This window comes from Diorhabda carinulata, chromosome 2, assembly GCF_026250575.1.
Source record: "Diorhabda carinulata isolate Delta chromosome 2, icDioCari1.1, whole genome shotgun sequence".
NCBI lineage: Eukaryota > Metazoa > Arthropoda > Insecta > Coleoptera > Chrysomelidae > Diorhabda > Diorhabda carinulata.
The window spans coordinates 14,339,115-14,352,656 of NC_079461.1; the positions used below are offsets into that span (position 1 = coordinate 14,339,115).

At 30.3% G+C, this 13,542-nt stretch overlaps 1 protein-coding gene across 2 annotated transcripts in view; it reads left to right on the plus strand.

Annotated features, from left to right (window-relative positions):
* LOC130890688 (zinc finger protein 91-like) overlaps nt 1-6,364 on the plus strand; it is a 38,901-nt gene extending 32,537 nt beyond the window's left edge. For both annotated transcript variants that reach the window (XM_057794907.1, XM_057794906.1), the window contains 2 exons: nt 2,858-3,052; nt 5,945-6,364. In XM_057794907.1, the coding sequence (XP_057650890.1) occupies nt 2,858-3,052; nt 5,945-6,255 (506 nt within the window). In that variant the 3' untranslated portion in view covers nt 6,256-6,364. The remainder of the gene's footprint in view (nt 1-2,857; nt 3,053-5,944) is intronic.
* The last annotated feature ends 7,178 nt before the right edge of the window (nt 6,365-13,542 follow it).

Genomic DNA, 13,542 nt, shown 5'->3' on the forward strand with positions numbered 1-13,542 from the left:
TCTGTTTCGGAGTCAGGAAATGATACTTAAAATGTTTATATATATTTTTTTAAACCAATAGAAATCTACCAGTATATTGTAAAGTAGATAAGCTGTCTCAAGAAACAATAATTACTTTTATCATTTCATTCAAAACATAGTTTGTGTTGGGAAATGATACATTGTGAAAACAATAGTGGATTACTATATAGTGCATCAAAATAACTTGTAAGTTTTCCTTGATCCTTTAAAAAAATAATCCAAATAAATGAACCTCAAATACACATTATAGATTTGGTATAGTATAAAATGGTGAAACTAGAAATCAAGTTGCCAGTTGATAAGAGATAAGAGATAAATTATGACCTGCTCAACTTATTAAAATTTAAAACCTAACATTTAAAAACAATCCTATATATCTAAAATCTATATCCTAAAATATCCATAAATCAATACTTAAAAATTATATTATCTTTGTTAAAAATAATATCTATCATAAAATTTTAAAATTATCTCAAAAATGTATCTTCTTCTCATTGACTTTCAGACTTTAAAGTCCATAGACTCCCTATTGGGATTCCTAGCCTCATTTTTCCGGAATCAGTGGCCAGCCGCTTAGCCAACCCTACTGCATTAAATCAGTAGGGAGTTTGTGAATTCCGTGATTTAGTTTCTGCTCCGAAGTCTGTCCTTTGCTTCTTCTACTATTCTTTTCCAATCTCTCCGGTCTTTTGCTTTGTTCTTCCAGTCAGTTACACAATATCTAAAAAGACTACATATAAAAAATTTTAATGTACCCACAAAGTTATTTTAAACTCTAAGTTACAAAAAAAATTGTGTACAATTTGTTTATTAAAATAAATTCTTCGATAGGGCACTAGTAACCAAGACATAAAAATGAAATAGTAAAAAATTGTTGGGCACCTCAAATACTTCCCTTTGTCTCTTAGCAAAAAACATATTACTAAAAAAATCAAACTATCAAACTACTACTATCAAAATAAAAACAATAGCTAGAATATTAAAATATGAATTATAGTCAAAATACATATGAACATTTAGGAATGGAAAACATGGCTAATTTTTACAATTTAAACAACAATTTTAATATTCAACGAATGTTCTTTGCAAATAGTATTTTTACATTCAGAACAAAACGCAGAATATTTTGTGTCATTCTTGCTGGGGCAAATGTAACACCTTTTGCGTTTTTTTGAGTTTGGTATGGTGGTAGGCGCTTCAAGAGGAAATATGACTATACCATATTCTTCTAAATAAAATGTAATTTTCATCTTCAGGGGTTTTGAAATCACTGAGTTTAGAGACCGAGAAATGATTGAGTTCTTCATTGGTGCACCAAATTACTAAGAAACAGCCTCCTTTCAAATTTGAAAGTAGGGTTTTGGCGTCTGCGGTTGTCTTTGAAGACATTGTATGCGTTAATTTCAGCCACGTTGATGAGGTGACTCAATGAATAATTAATAATGAATGTAACTTAACTTATAATTAATATTTATGTCTCAAAACATTCACTAAATTATCTCAAAAATAAAATATCAAGTGCTTGGAGAATCAATAAAAACAAAAAATGTCAGGCAAAATCTAACAACGTGATCATTCTAAGGTTAATAATTAAAATCTTTATTAAATATAAATATAATTAAATTAATAATTCAATTACCTGTAATCCTCTCTTGATAATTACAAACATCGTGGTGTGCTTTAAGTCTTTGGACTAACCCTTGAATATATTTCTTGCACTTTTAACAAATAGCCCAATTTATTTGGATTTGTTGTCTTAATATAGAACTGCCATATTGGGTCCTCTTTTCTTCCACTCATTTTACTTTATTTATATGTTTTCACTTCACTTAACTAACCTAACTAGCGAAATGCGTATAATTTTTAGACTTATACATTAAAATAATTAACAATAATTTCAAAGAATCAAAATTTTCAAATTTTATATTTAAATTTAAAAAATCAAAAAATTTAAATGAATCGTGATTTTTTTAAAAGAATCATTGTTATTGATTTTTTTAAAAATTAAGAATTAAGAACAGGTTTGTACTCAAAATTGAAATAATTTGAAGAAATTATATAAATATACCAGCATATTTTCTGTTCACGAAAAATCATTTGAAGAAGTTCAAGAAGCAAAGTAAGTCACCGAAGGACACCAAATAAAAAGAAAAAAGAACTAACGAGTTAAAAAACAAACGACGATTGTTGTCTCACGATATCTGACGACCTATTTTGTACAAAAAGTAATGATAGCCAAGTTCAATGGGCAGTCCTGAAATTTATTGATAACTACAAAAAATATCATTTGTTCTTATAGCTTATTATATATTATATTATAAGAAATTATAGGAACACAAGAGATTTTTTGTTGTTAAATAAATTTCAGGACTGACCATTGAACTTGACACCCATTTACATCCCACTTCTTTTGTCGTTGAAGACCACAACCTAACCTAACCAAGGCATATATCATAATATTAACTTTGCTCTTATTTCACATTTATACTTTTGATAGGATCTATCTATCTATGTTATTCAATTTAGAAAAATCATGGTATGAATAAATGTTTGTTATTCCTGCCATAATCGTAACTGGCAATTTAATAATCATGTTTTTTCTCGTTAATTCTTCATTCATATTTTCAAAAAAAATTGATCCATCAGAAGTGGAAATAATTAGATATTCTATGTTTCTTTTCCAGGTTTGAACCAACCGGAAAGGGATTACAAGAATACTTTCAGTACTTTATTCAATTCAATAATTTTTTTACAACCTTCCCAGAATAGTAGAAATTTTTATTACAACATTTCATTTGTTATATTTGTTACAATTAACAAACAAAGATTTTTTTAGAAAAAGGCAAAACTGCTATGTGTGTGTATTGCAATAAAGAATACAGTAATTTTAAATGGTTGTTCAAACACGAACAAGAACATTCAGAAAATGGAGATGCTAAACAAGCTTTAATAAAATGTAATGAATGCAAGAAAATGTTTGAAACAGAAATCGAACTGAATGATCACATCAAAGAGGAGCACCCTAAAAAAGGTAAGTTGAAGAGTAACAAAGTATCAATCTTGATTAAGACGTTTGCCATTGGTTTTTTTCTTTCTATGTGAAATGAAAAGTGATTATATTGATGTTTCTAGAATTATATTTAACAAAATTATTGTATATCTTATGACACATGTATTGAACTACTAATATCTTATAATAATTCCGAAGTATATATACCAGTTGTGGGTGAATGAATTGTGTTATCAACATCAGAAGTTACCGATTAAAGAGAGTATGCAAACTAAGCAGATATTTGCTGCCATATCCACCCTTTCTAAGTAGTATGTAATATACTTAACTGTTTTTTTTATCTCTATTATTGAGGACACTTCTATATTTGCCATATAAGTTCTTCAAATTCTTATATTTGTAATGTCGTTCTTCTAATTTCTTCAAAGTGTTTTTAACAGCGGGGTGAATTTATACACATGTGTCTACTTAGGTACTTACCTAATTTATTTATACACTATCACTAAGTATACTAAACTATTTCCTTTTCACTAAACTATACACTAAAATTTATTACTAACACTTATCTAATTCTATTAATAATAATTATTCAAATCACCATTGACTTGTGTATCCCGATGTGTTTGGAATGACATCAGATTATTTATTGACTTTCTCGCTGATATAAAACCGCCTATTCATACAAAACGGTTTTCTCTATAATTCGACTACGACAACAAAATGTGTTATAAAAAATGGAATTCTCGATATACGTCAGTAGACGAGCTCGTAACAAATTTTTATTTATTTTTTTACTGAAATGGATCTAGTAAGTAACACTATTTCAAAAATGTAATATAGTGTGTTCTTCCTGCCAAATCCAAAAATCTGCCTATTATGCAAATATATTTCCTAATTGTCTTTCAAAGGATTTTCCCCGATTCTATTCGGTATTCATTAAACCACTACTCTTTCAATTTTTCAATCTCAATAAGGCTAAAAATTCTACCTTTAACAACATTAATTTTTTAAATTTCAAAGAGTGATATTGACATTAAATAATACTCATATAGCTTTAAGACAAGTGATGATCAGCGGTGGTCTATAAATGATAAGTAAGCATACTCAAATACTTTGGTTTGGTTTACAGGACCAGCTGCGTCATAATCTATTTGCAGAGTATAGGTTGAAGCCAGAAGGATATTACAGGCGATTTTCAAAAAAAATTCAATAATATAGACGCACTCATATTAATATTATCAATACCTTATGCTATATTGATACAATGAATAAATGAGCTAAAAAATGCCGCGTTTTGAAAATAGTTCTAATTGCATTTACTTACGACTTCTGTACTTATTAATATATTAAAAAACTAATATAATAGATATAAAGAATACTTACAAAAACTTGTCCCAGTTACCACTCAGATTAAAATTATTGCATTGTCTAACAAATTAAAGTTATTTAACTCAATGAGAAATGCAATGTGAAAGACCTCTTTGCCAAAAAATAAAATTCTACACTGCTGGGATGAGTGTACATGATATATATGATGATATACTAGTACACAGGCGGCGTAAGACCTTGACTTAATGTGGGCAAGGTACATTTTCCGATGCCTTCTGATGGTTCAAAAAGGAGGGAATATAAAAAAATCAGTTGATATCAAACAGCATTTTATTCATTAAGAAGAAAACCTCATTTTTACTTATAATTCTTTGGAACATTAAACAAAAATGAAAAAAAAAAGAAATAAATAAAGAAACAGAAATTTTCTACTTTTGATTTTACTGAACTCCTTAATGATTGGTTCGTAATTTATCTTAAATGCTATATCTGCTTCAATTATTAAAACTACCAAAACTGAAAGTCTTTATTGACCCAAAGTATTTCTTAAATAATTTTTAATTAGTTTTAATTTTGAAAAGCTCCTTTCAGCGGAAGCAGTATTTAAGGTATTGTTAACAAAATTCCAATGACAATGTTAATATTTAGGTAAATTTTATTCAATTCGTTCTCTATGATATATTGGAGCAGATGTTTCACGTCTTTAATAGAGTTGGGTAAATTTGGGATCATATTTTGAAATTCCTCATACAACGCATAAGGTTGGAAGTCACTGCTCTCACCTACTTATAGAACTGTGTGTAAATCCTGACAGCTTTTCAATATTTCTTCTTTTGTAATTTTTTTTAACTTGTTTAAGTCATAGAGAAAACCAAAATTTTCAAAATGTTGATTTAAAAACATAAATCTCGATTCCATGTTACTTATCACAGAATCAATCATGGTGTTAAAAAACTCTGTTTCATACCGGCTTTTAAAAGTCTCTTTAGATTGATCGCTGTTTTCATAATCAAACATCTTTTTCTTTTTGGCTATTCTTTTATTTTTAAAATCTTTTGGCAAATCATAACTGCTTTGTAACATCATAACAGTTTGTCGATATGCTTTGATCTAGGCATAAAATGTACGCAAATGCTCAAGAGTAATGCTTACATGGTTACACGCGTTAATAACTCAAAATTTCGTTTAAAACGGAGTCGCAATCACTGAGTGTATCCGATTGTTCCGTTTGGCATCACGTCCATTTTGTAGTAAATCTAGCGAGCAACTGAATAAATGGAGAGTGTGGATCGTATAGATTCTTGTCGAGATTCTCTAGAAGGCACCTTGAGAGCGTTTAGAACCGGCATAAAATTGAAGAACAATAGTATTACTTAATGATGATTTCTCTTCAAATCACAAACTTTTAATGTCCAAATTTGGAATCTCTTCAAAAAATTACTTTAGTGCTTTCCGAAAAAAAAAACTGTGTTGTCTTCTGTAATTGTATTAAATAGATAATTGTCTATTTGGAAACTTGAATATGCCATTAACGTTCATTGTATATAGGTATACTTGTAATTATATAATTGTTTTAACTTACAGATGACTCATGGACGTCTTGTCTTCAAACTGGTTTAGGAGATAATCAAAAACAGGAGCTACTCAAGAAATATTGCACAGAAGAGTTTATAAAAAAGAATTCCCTGGATCTGCAACAACATGAAGTTATAAATAATATACAAAAGCAAATTTGTTGCGGCTTGTCAGCCCTAGATAATTATTTAAGTAATGTACTTAAATATAAGGAAGACTCAAATTCTCTAAATATTTTGGATTTATTGAATTCTGCCAAGATATTCGCTGATTTGTACTACATCGTTTCAAAAGACGATGTTGAGGTTAAAAGTACTTAAATATCAATTTACTGTGTGTATTATGCATGTTTTTTTATATTAATTTATTATTTAAATATATGTCTGTTGTGATATTTTCAAATGTAGTAATATATTAATTATTTGATCATTTTTTATATTATTTTAATATTGACAAGTTGCGCAGAAGTATTGAATTACGGCTTTTATAATTGTAAATAAGAAGATTTGGGATTATATTAATGGAAATGTTAAAAAGCAAAATTTTCGCTAGTGCATCGATAAATATCCGTGACTTTTCAAGGAGTGCCATATACAGTATACAAAAAAAGTGACAGTGAAGTGACTGATATTTTGGACAATAGAATTGTTGCACCTTTATCTATTTGAATTTGGATCAAGAAATAATAGACCTCTTACTAACAACTAGTTAGGAAAATCGAATGGATGCGGCTGTTAAAATTATTTTTCAAGATGTTTCGTCTTCCTTATCCTTATCATATGGAGATTCACCCTATTACTTTCTTTCGGTTAGACTAACTGATTAGATTGACTGAAGAGGAACTATAGAATGGCCACTAAGATCTCCCAACTTAGCGCTTCTGAATATCATTGTATGGGGGCATCTACAACCGATTGTATATATAATTTATAGTTACGTAATCAGAACTTATATTTAAGTAAATTTTCTAAATTATTGAAACATTATGAATTTTTTATTGATGATTACGTATGTCCATGTAGTGTGGTTGGTGGGATAAATAATAATGATAATAAAATATCATGTTAAAAATTTTGTTTGTTCAGCCTACAACTTATCAAATAAAAACAAAAAAAACCTTGATAAAGTTTCGAATTGGGCATTTCAAGATTCTATCGATCATTCCGTTCCTTGTGTTTATCGGTGTTGGATTTTTAGATGGCTTTTAAGATTTCCCCAAAAGAAGGAGGTATTAAAACACAATTAAACATTTCTTGGAGAACTAATGAATAAATAAATGAACATTTGTACTACATACTATCGAAGATCATATTACTGGCATAAGGAAAATTTTAAAAAAGATAAATATTTTTCATCTAGTGGGCTACTATCAAATAAGTTACTACATGATATATACAATTAAAAACTGCAAGTGACTTATTTGTTAATGTCAGTTTGCTGTCAATCTTCAAAACCAATTATCAATCGAATTTTAAAGTTTCAATATAGTAGTATTTACTTTTAGTGAATATGCCGACATGCATTTGACGTATGGTGACTCGTCAGAAGCCAGAATGTTGTATACTGAACGCTTTCCGTGCAGAATTATACCCGATTGTAGAACTTTTGTTAGGGTTGATCGCTGCTTACAAGAAACATGTTTGACTGCATAAATTAAGTACACTAGTTTTCATTATTTTCTGTAAATTATTTTTTATGAAGTGTCTAAATGATATAAAAATCATCTTAAAACATGTTTCCTAATAGGTGGATTAGTCGGGGAGGTCCATTTGCATGACCATCATGTTCCCCTGAATTAAATACAATAGACTCATTATATATCTTGAAAACTTAATATATGCAACACCAGTAAACACAAGGAACGAAAAAATCGATAGAATAAACTTCCATTGCGACGTTATAAGGCAGAATCTTGTAATGCTCTTCCAAGTTCAAGGAAATATCCACTGTAGTCTCCGGAAATGTGTAGAAGTGCAAGGTTAGGTTAGGTGCTCACTTCGAACATTTATTTTATTTTTTATGTTTTGATTAGATAAGTAGTAGGTTATCCAACTAAATTTTTCTACATTTAAACTGTTTCTTTATGTAAGTAACACAATATTCGACAGTATGCAGTTCAATTAGTAATGTTTGATTGTGCTTTAATACCTCCTGTAAATATTACCAATAAATACTAACAATTTATGATAATTTTATTCAAAATGTCTTTTTAAGACTAACGGTTTCCTTGACATGTACTCGTACAATGATTTAAAAAGCTACATATCTTCTAATCCATAAATTTTATACAGTTAAGAAAAAGAATGACTTTTTGTTAAAAATCGATTGAAAAATCCATTTTTGCTATCTTTAGGTTGTCCCTTTAAAATTAACGGATTATAACCATTAAGCATGAGCTCCCCTGGCCTTCAGATAGTAATCTAGTATTAATCCTATCAAACACACTACATGGACATACGTAATCATCCATAAACATTTTGTATATTGAACGTATGATTTTTTGCGGATATTGAACAAGTTTTGAAGGATATTCAACGTTTTCTTAAATTATTAAATTCAATATTGTAATATCAAGCATGCATGATAAACTTAATGTTTGTGTTTTACAACATTATAGACTTCTGCATAGGTTCATATAACAACATCGAATTTTCATATAGGTATTTTAATCTCAATATACTTTCTTTTTATGAATAATACAGGGTGTTTCAAAAAAAGGTGATCTCTAGGATAGATAGAACACTGAAAAATATTTGGGGTTTGCTCATTAAAAAATTTTCAATATTAGACTTATTAGGCGAAATTTCAAGTGAACTCAAACATCATTTAATTTACACCAAAAAGGTACTTTTGATAAAACTCGATACTCTGTAACGGTTTCGGAATATTTTGAATTGAAAATTAGGAAGTAATAACCGATGCTGGTATGAAGTAATTATTATAAGAGTATCAAAAGGTTAGTAACATAAAACAGAATTGAATTAGAGTAGGTGTTGAACGTTTCCTCCGTTTTTACGAATACACAAGTCTCTCCTTTTTCCTGAAGAATCCATTAATCTTCTAAAAAGTTGGGAGTCAGCTATGAGGTCATTAAAGTGACATTGAATTCTGTCTTTCAATTCTCGAGGTGAATTTATCTCTGTAGCAAAAACTTTTTCTTTAAGATACGACCAAACTGTGTAATCCAAGGTATTAAAATCGCATGTCCGAGGAGGCCAATAAATCGGAGCTTCTGCACCTCTATCAATCCATCGATTCGGAAAATGGTTACTCTACCAATAACGACACCTTCTATCAAAATGCGGTGGAGCTCCATCGTGCATAAAAAATAAAGGCTTAGCGTTAAATATTCTAATATATCAAATAAGAGATTTCTTAAAAAAATTAGGTACATATCACCATTTAAATTTCCAGGTAGGATGTGATAATCTATGAATTTGCTACCTAAAGCTGCTACCCAAAAATTAACTAAATGAGTGTTGGTAATGTGATATGTGGATTTTCATCACATCTTGTCGCGTAAAAGTGGCCTCATGCGTAGAAAGAATACATTTTAAAAAATTCAGATTGAAGGCTGTGCTTTCTTATAATGTTTCACAAAAGTCCACTCTAACGGGTAGAGCTTCTGGCAAAAACTCTTGGATTTGTCTGTAATGAGAAGGGTGTAGCTATTGCCTCCAAGTACTTGAAGAAGACGTATTTGTTTGTCTTGCCACATTTCCAACTGATGGATTTTAATCAACTAAATTTAAAATCATATTTTATTTATTAATGGTCTTTGTTGGTCATGGCCTACCAGAATTTATTTTTTTAGATCTCACATTCCCAGTTTCTCGACAATTGCTTTAAATGTACTTTTACTTGGTAAGTTTCTTCGACGAAACTTTTCTGCATAACGCGTAACAGCTGCACTAGAGTCTCCTAAACACGCACTTAAGATTAATAACATGTTAGTGTATTCCAAATTTGAGTACATTTTGATTAACAAATAACAAGCTATCAGAAATTTGATTATTATTTACTCAACGTCATAACTATCAATGAATAACAATTTCCTATGGCAAACTCAGAGAAGATGCTATTGCCATGTAAAATTCAAAGTTGAATAATTATGGGTACTCAGCTATTGGGGGCCTTAGTATGAAAAAACAACAGTTTGAGTCCCAGAACCGTAATACATGATCCTCAAATTGTTGTTTATTTCATATTGAAGCATCCAATAGCTCAATGCTCATACTTATTTAACTTTGAAAAGCAAGATCCTACACTGATTAGACTGAATTTATATGAAACGTTCCAACAAACGAAAGTCCCAATTTTTTAAATGTATCCGTTTTATCGATGGGACCTCATTTACGCGACAAAAAATATTCAATTCACACAATGCTTACTAATTAATAATAATAATAATTAATAACATAATCAATTCTTTATACCAGCATCGGTTATTACTTCATAATTTTCAAATCAAAATAATCCGAAAACGGTACACATTATCGAGTTTGATCAAGAATACCTTTTTGGTGTAAAATTAAATGATTTTTAAGTTCACTTGAAATTTTGCTTAATAAATCTAATAATGAAAAAGTAATGGTGAATACTACCTGGTATGAATCTTGTACCTAGCGCCCTCTATGAGAGTCAGACATAAAAACAAATTCATTGGATGTATCAGCTTCTAAAACATATTGGTTGAAGCAAAATCGTAAAAAATGGCTATAAATTTTTTACTGAGCAACCCCCAAATATTTTTCAGTTTTCTATCTATTCTAGAGATCACCTCTTTTTGAAAAACCCTGTATGTTTTAACTTTGTGTAAGGAATGGCAGATTATTCTAATGTTGTTGCTGCAATTTGATAATTAATGAAGTCATTTTGTAACAAATGAATTATATTAAATATTAATACATTAATATTATACACAAACATCTTACAAGAACAAGAGGACTATAAATGTCCATTCTTCTTGTTTCGACGACTGAGGGTACTGCATCTACTTCATGCAAATTCCTGGCTCAAAAACTTTCTGTTCAATTGTTTTTAAGTTTTTAAACGCAACTCTCCAATAATAAAATTAATTTTGTTTAATTAGGAGGATAGATCAAAATATTTTTAAAATTTGACTACAGCACTGAGAAGATCATTGCCTGGTCTACCACTTGAAATCTAATGGCAAATATAATTTTAAATGACTTAAAATCATTTATCAAAAGTGATTCCACATTGGAATAGCGCAAACGACTCAAGTATCAATAAATTCTTGCATTTCATAAGCGCGGCATTACAAGTTAGGCGCATCATGAATGAAACAATAACTTCTCTTTTTCTCCCTCCCATCTCCCATAATGCATTGCGGATGCGTTCGCCTCATCACGTGACCTCTCCGACACGTGTGAGTTTGTATTTAGACGCACATTCGTACAGTGACTTCGATGCTTTATTTTGCTGTGCTGTGTTTTGTGCTATTTTTTATCGTAGTAATCTAGATTGCTCTTCGTGATGAATACTTCTAAGAAGCTAACTCGAAGTGGGTTTGAGAGTCCGTAATTCGGTCCCTCGAAAGACTTGCCAGTAAATAAACTTCCGACGTATGAGGATGTTCTTCGATGCTGTTTTAATGAACAGTATAATATCGCCTTGAAGTCTAATAAGACTGTTAGTTTTTCCAATGTTGCGAATATTGTAGCACCTAAAGTGAAAGCATTGCATGATAAAGCTTCTATTCCAAGTGTGACAACCTACAGAATTGTTCAACTAATATGTGGATTGTAGATTTTAAGCAAAGATTAACGGTACCTGCTTGACATAAGTCATACAATAAATTCAGATAACTGCCCTGTGAACTTATTTGTTCGTGAACCAGGCCCTCTTTCCCACTCACGGTGGTTGACAACAGCTAATAGAGTTTTGAGGCTATATATAAGTGTGGAACACCCTTCAGATGAACAGAAAATGTTAGTTTCGTTCATTCTTAAACCATACATGCCTGTATGGTTTAAAATAAAGAAAAGCAGCTACTTTACAGTTAGCCCTGAACATATTTTGGAAGATATCAAATCTACTAGATTTCTACCAGAAAATATGGTTCAAATAGTTGATAATGTGATCGAAAGAAACGCATATTTCGCCCATCCGGAAAACTTGCTCCTTAGGATGATAGTAGATCAAAGGAAGCATATCAAAGAGTTAGGGTTCAGAAGAATCCTAAAAGCAACAAAGTTAGCCTCTAAAGCAGAACCAATAAGGTATTTTCGACCCCTAAAAATTAACTTAGAGGCAAACGATTATACTAAATTAATTGATTGGAGTACGAGTACACTTACACCTCCACCTCCATTGTTGCGCGATGTATCTGATGATGAAATTTGAGCTTAAATTACCGCCGGTGAAACGGCTGACGAATGGAATTTTGGTAAATTTCCATGCCATACGCAAGCAGTTGAGCGCTGCGTAAAATTAGTGACCGAAGTATCGAAAAGAGTGGTCTGTGCCAACCACCGAGATAGTTTTGTAAGATCCACTCTAGCACCAAGAGCTTCAATGCCAAAATTTGTTAGCAAGAACAGCTTCAAGTTACCTTCCCAAAAACAGTTTGTGAATTTTAAAATTAAGTGCAATTTTTTAGCATAATAAAATGTAAACTTTAGTTTTTTCATTTATTTGTACTCTACAAATCGTCATTCTAAAAGAATTAATGTAGTGTTAAGTAAAATAAAAGTAATGGGCTATTGACACACAACTTCGCATGCTTTCCTACACCTTCCTTTTTCCTTTAATGCGCAAATATACATCTTCAAGCAAAAATTTACCGGGTTTTTTCTTTTTTGCGCTACGATAAATTAAAAGATTTTGACGGTTTTACATATTTTTGGTGTTTTTTGGTACTTTTAATAAAAGATTTTCTTTCACTGTAGCAGTTTAAAATATCATTGAATAAGAACTGCACAAAAATTTGACAAATGACTTGATTTTCGAAAAAAAAAACGAAATTTCAAGGACAATGCGCTAGCTGGGGATTCAATATTTTTTCTTTTTAAAATTGCATTTTACTTACCTATCCCAAAGACAAGTTTCCCGCGGTATAGCATTGTAAAAAAGAAAAATTCGTTTTTTTCAGCCCACCCTACTATATACGGTTTTCAATTACAATAAATTTTTCTTGCGAATGTATTTTTTCAAATGTTTTCCTTTCAGTAGACTTCTTTTACTTTCGTAGTTTTGTTTAGCACTTTTTCTAAATATTGATTGCTATTGACATTATTCATTTACTACCTTCTTGTATTTTCATCCATTTCTGGAACATAACCGACTCATTTTTAAATACATTAGCCTAAATTTATCGTGTACCCCTGGACAGGTTGAAACAAAACACGGTGCACGTGCAGCATTGCTTACATCACGTGAGATAACAAATTTCACAAGATTGGTTTCAATGGATATTGAACATTGAACCCAACTCATTCTGGGATATTGAACAAGTTAAACATTAGTAAAAACCTATATAGTTATATTGGATGCTGATATTTCAGCAAGAAAATATTGAGGAAACAATAAACAAAATATTTAAGATAAGTCTCAAATGTAGTTTGCAAGTCTGTGATTTTACA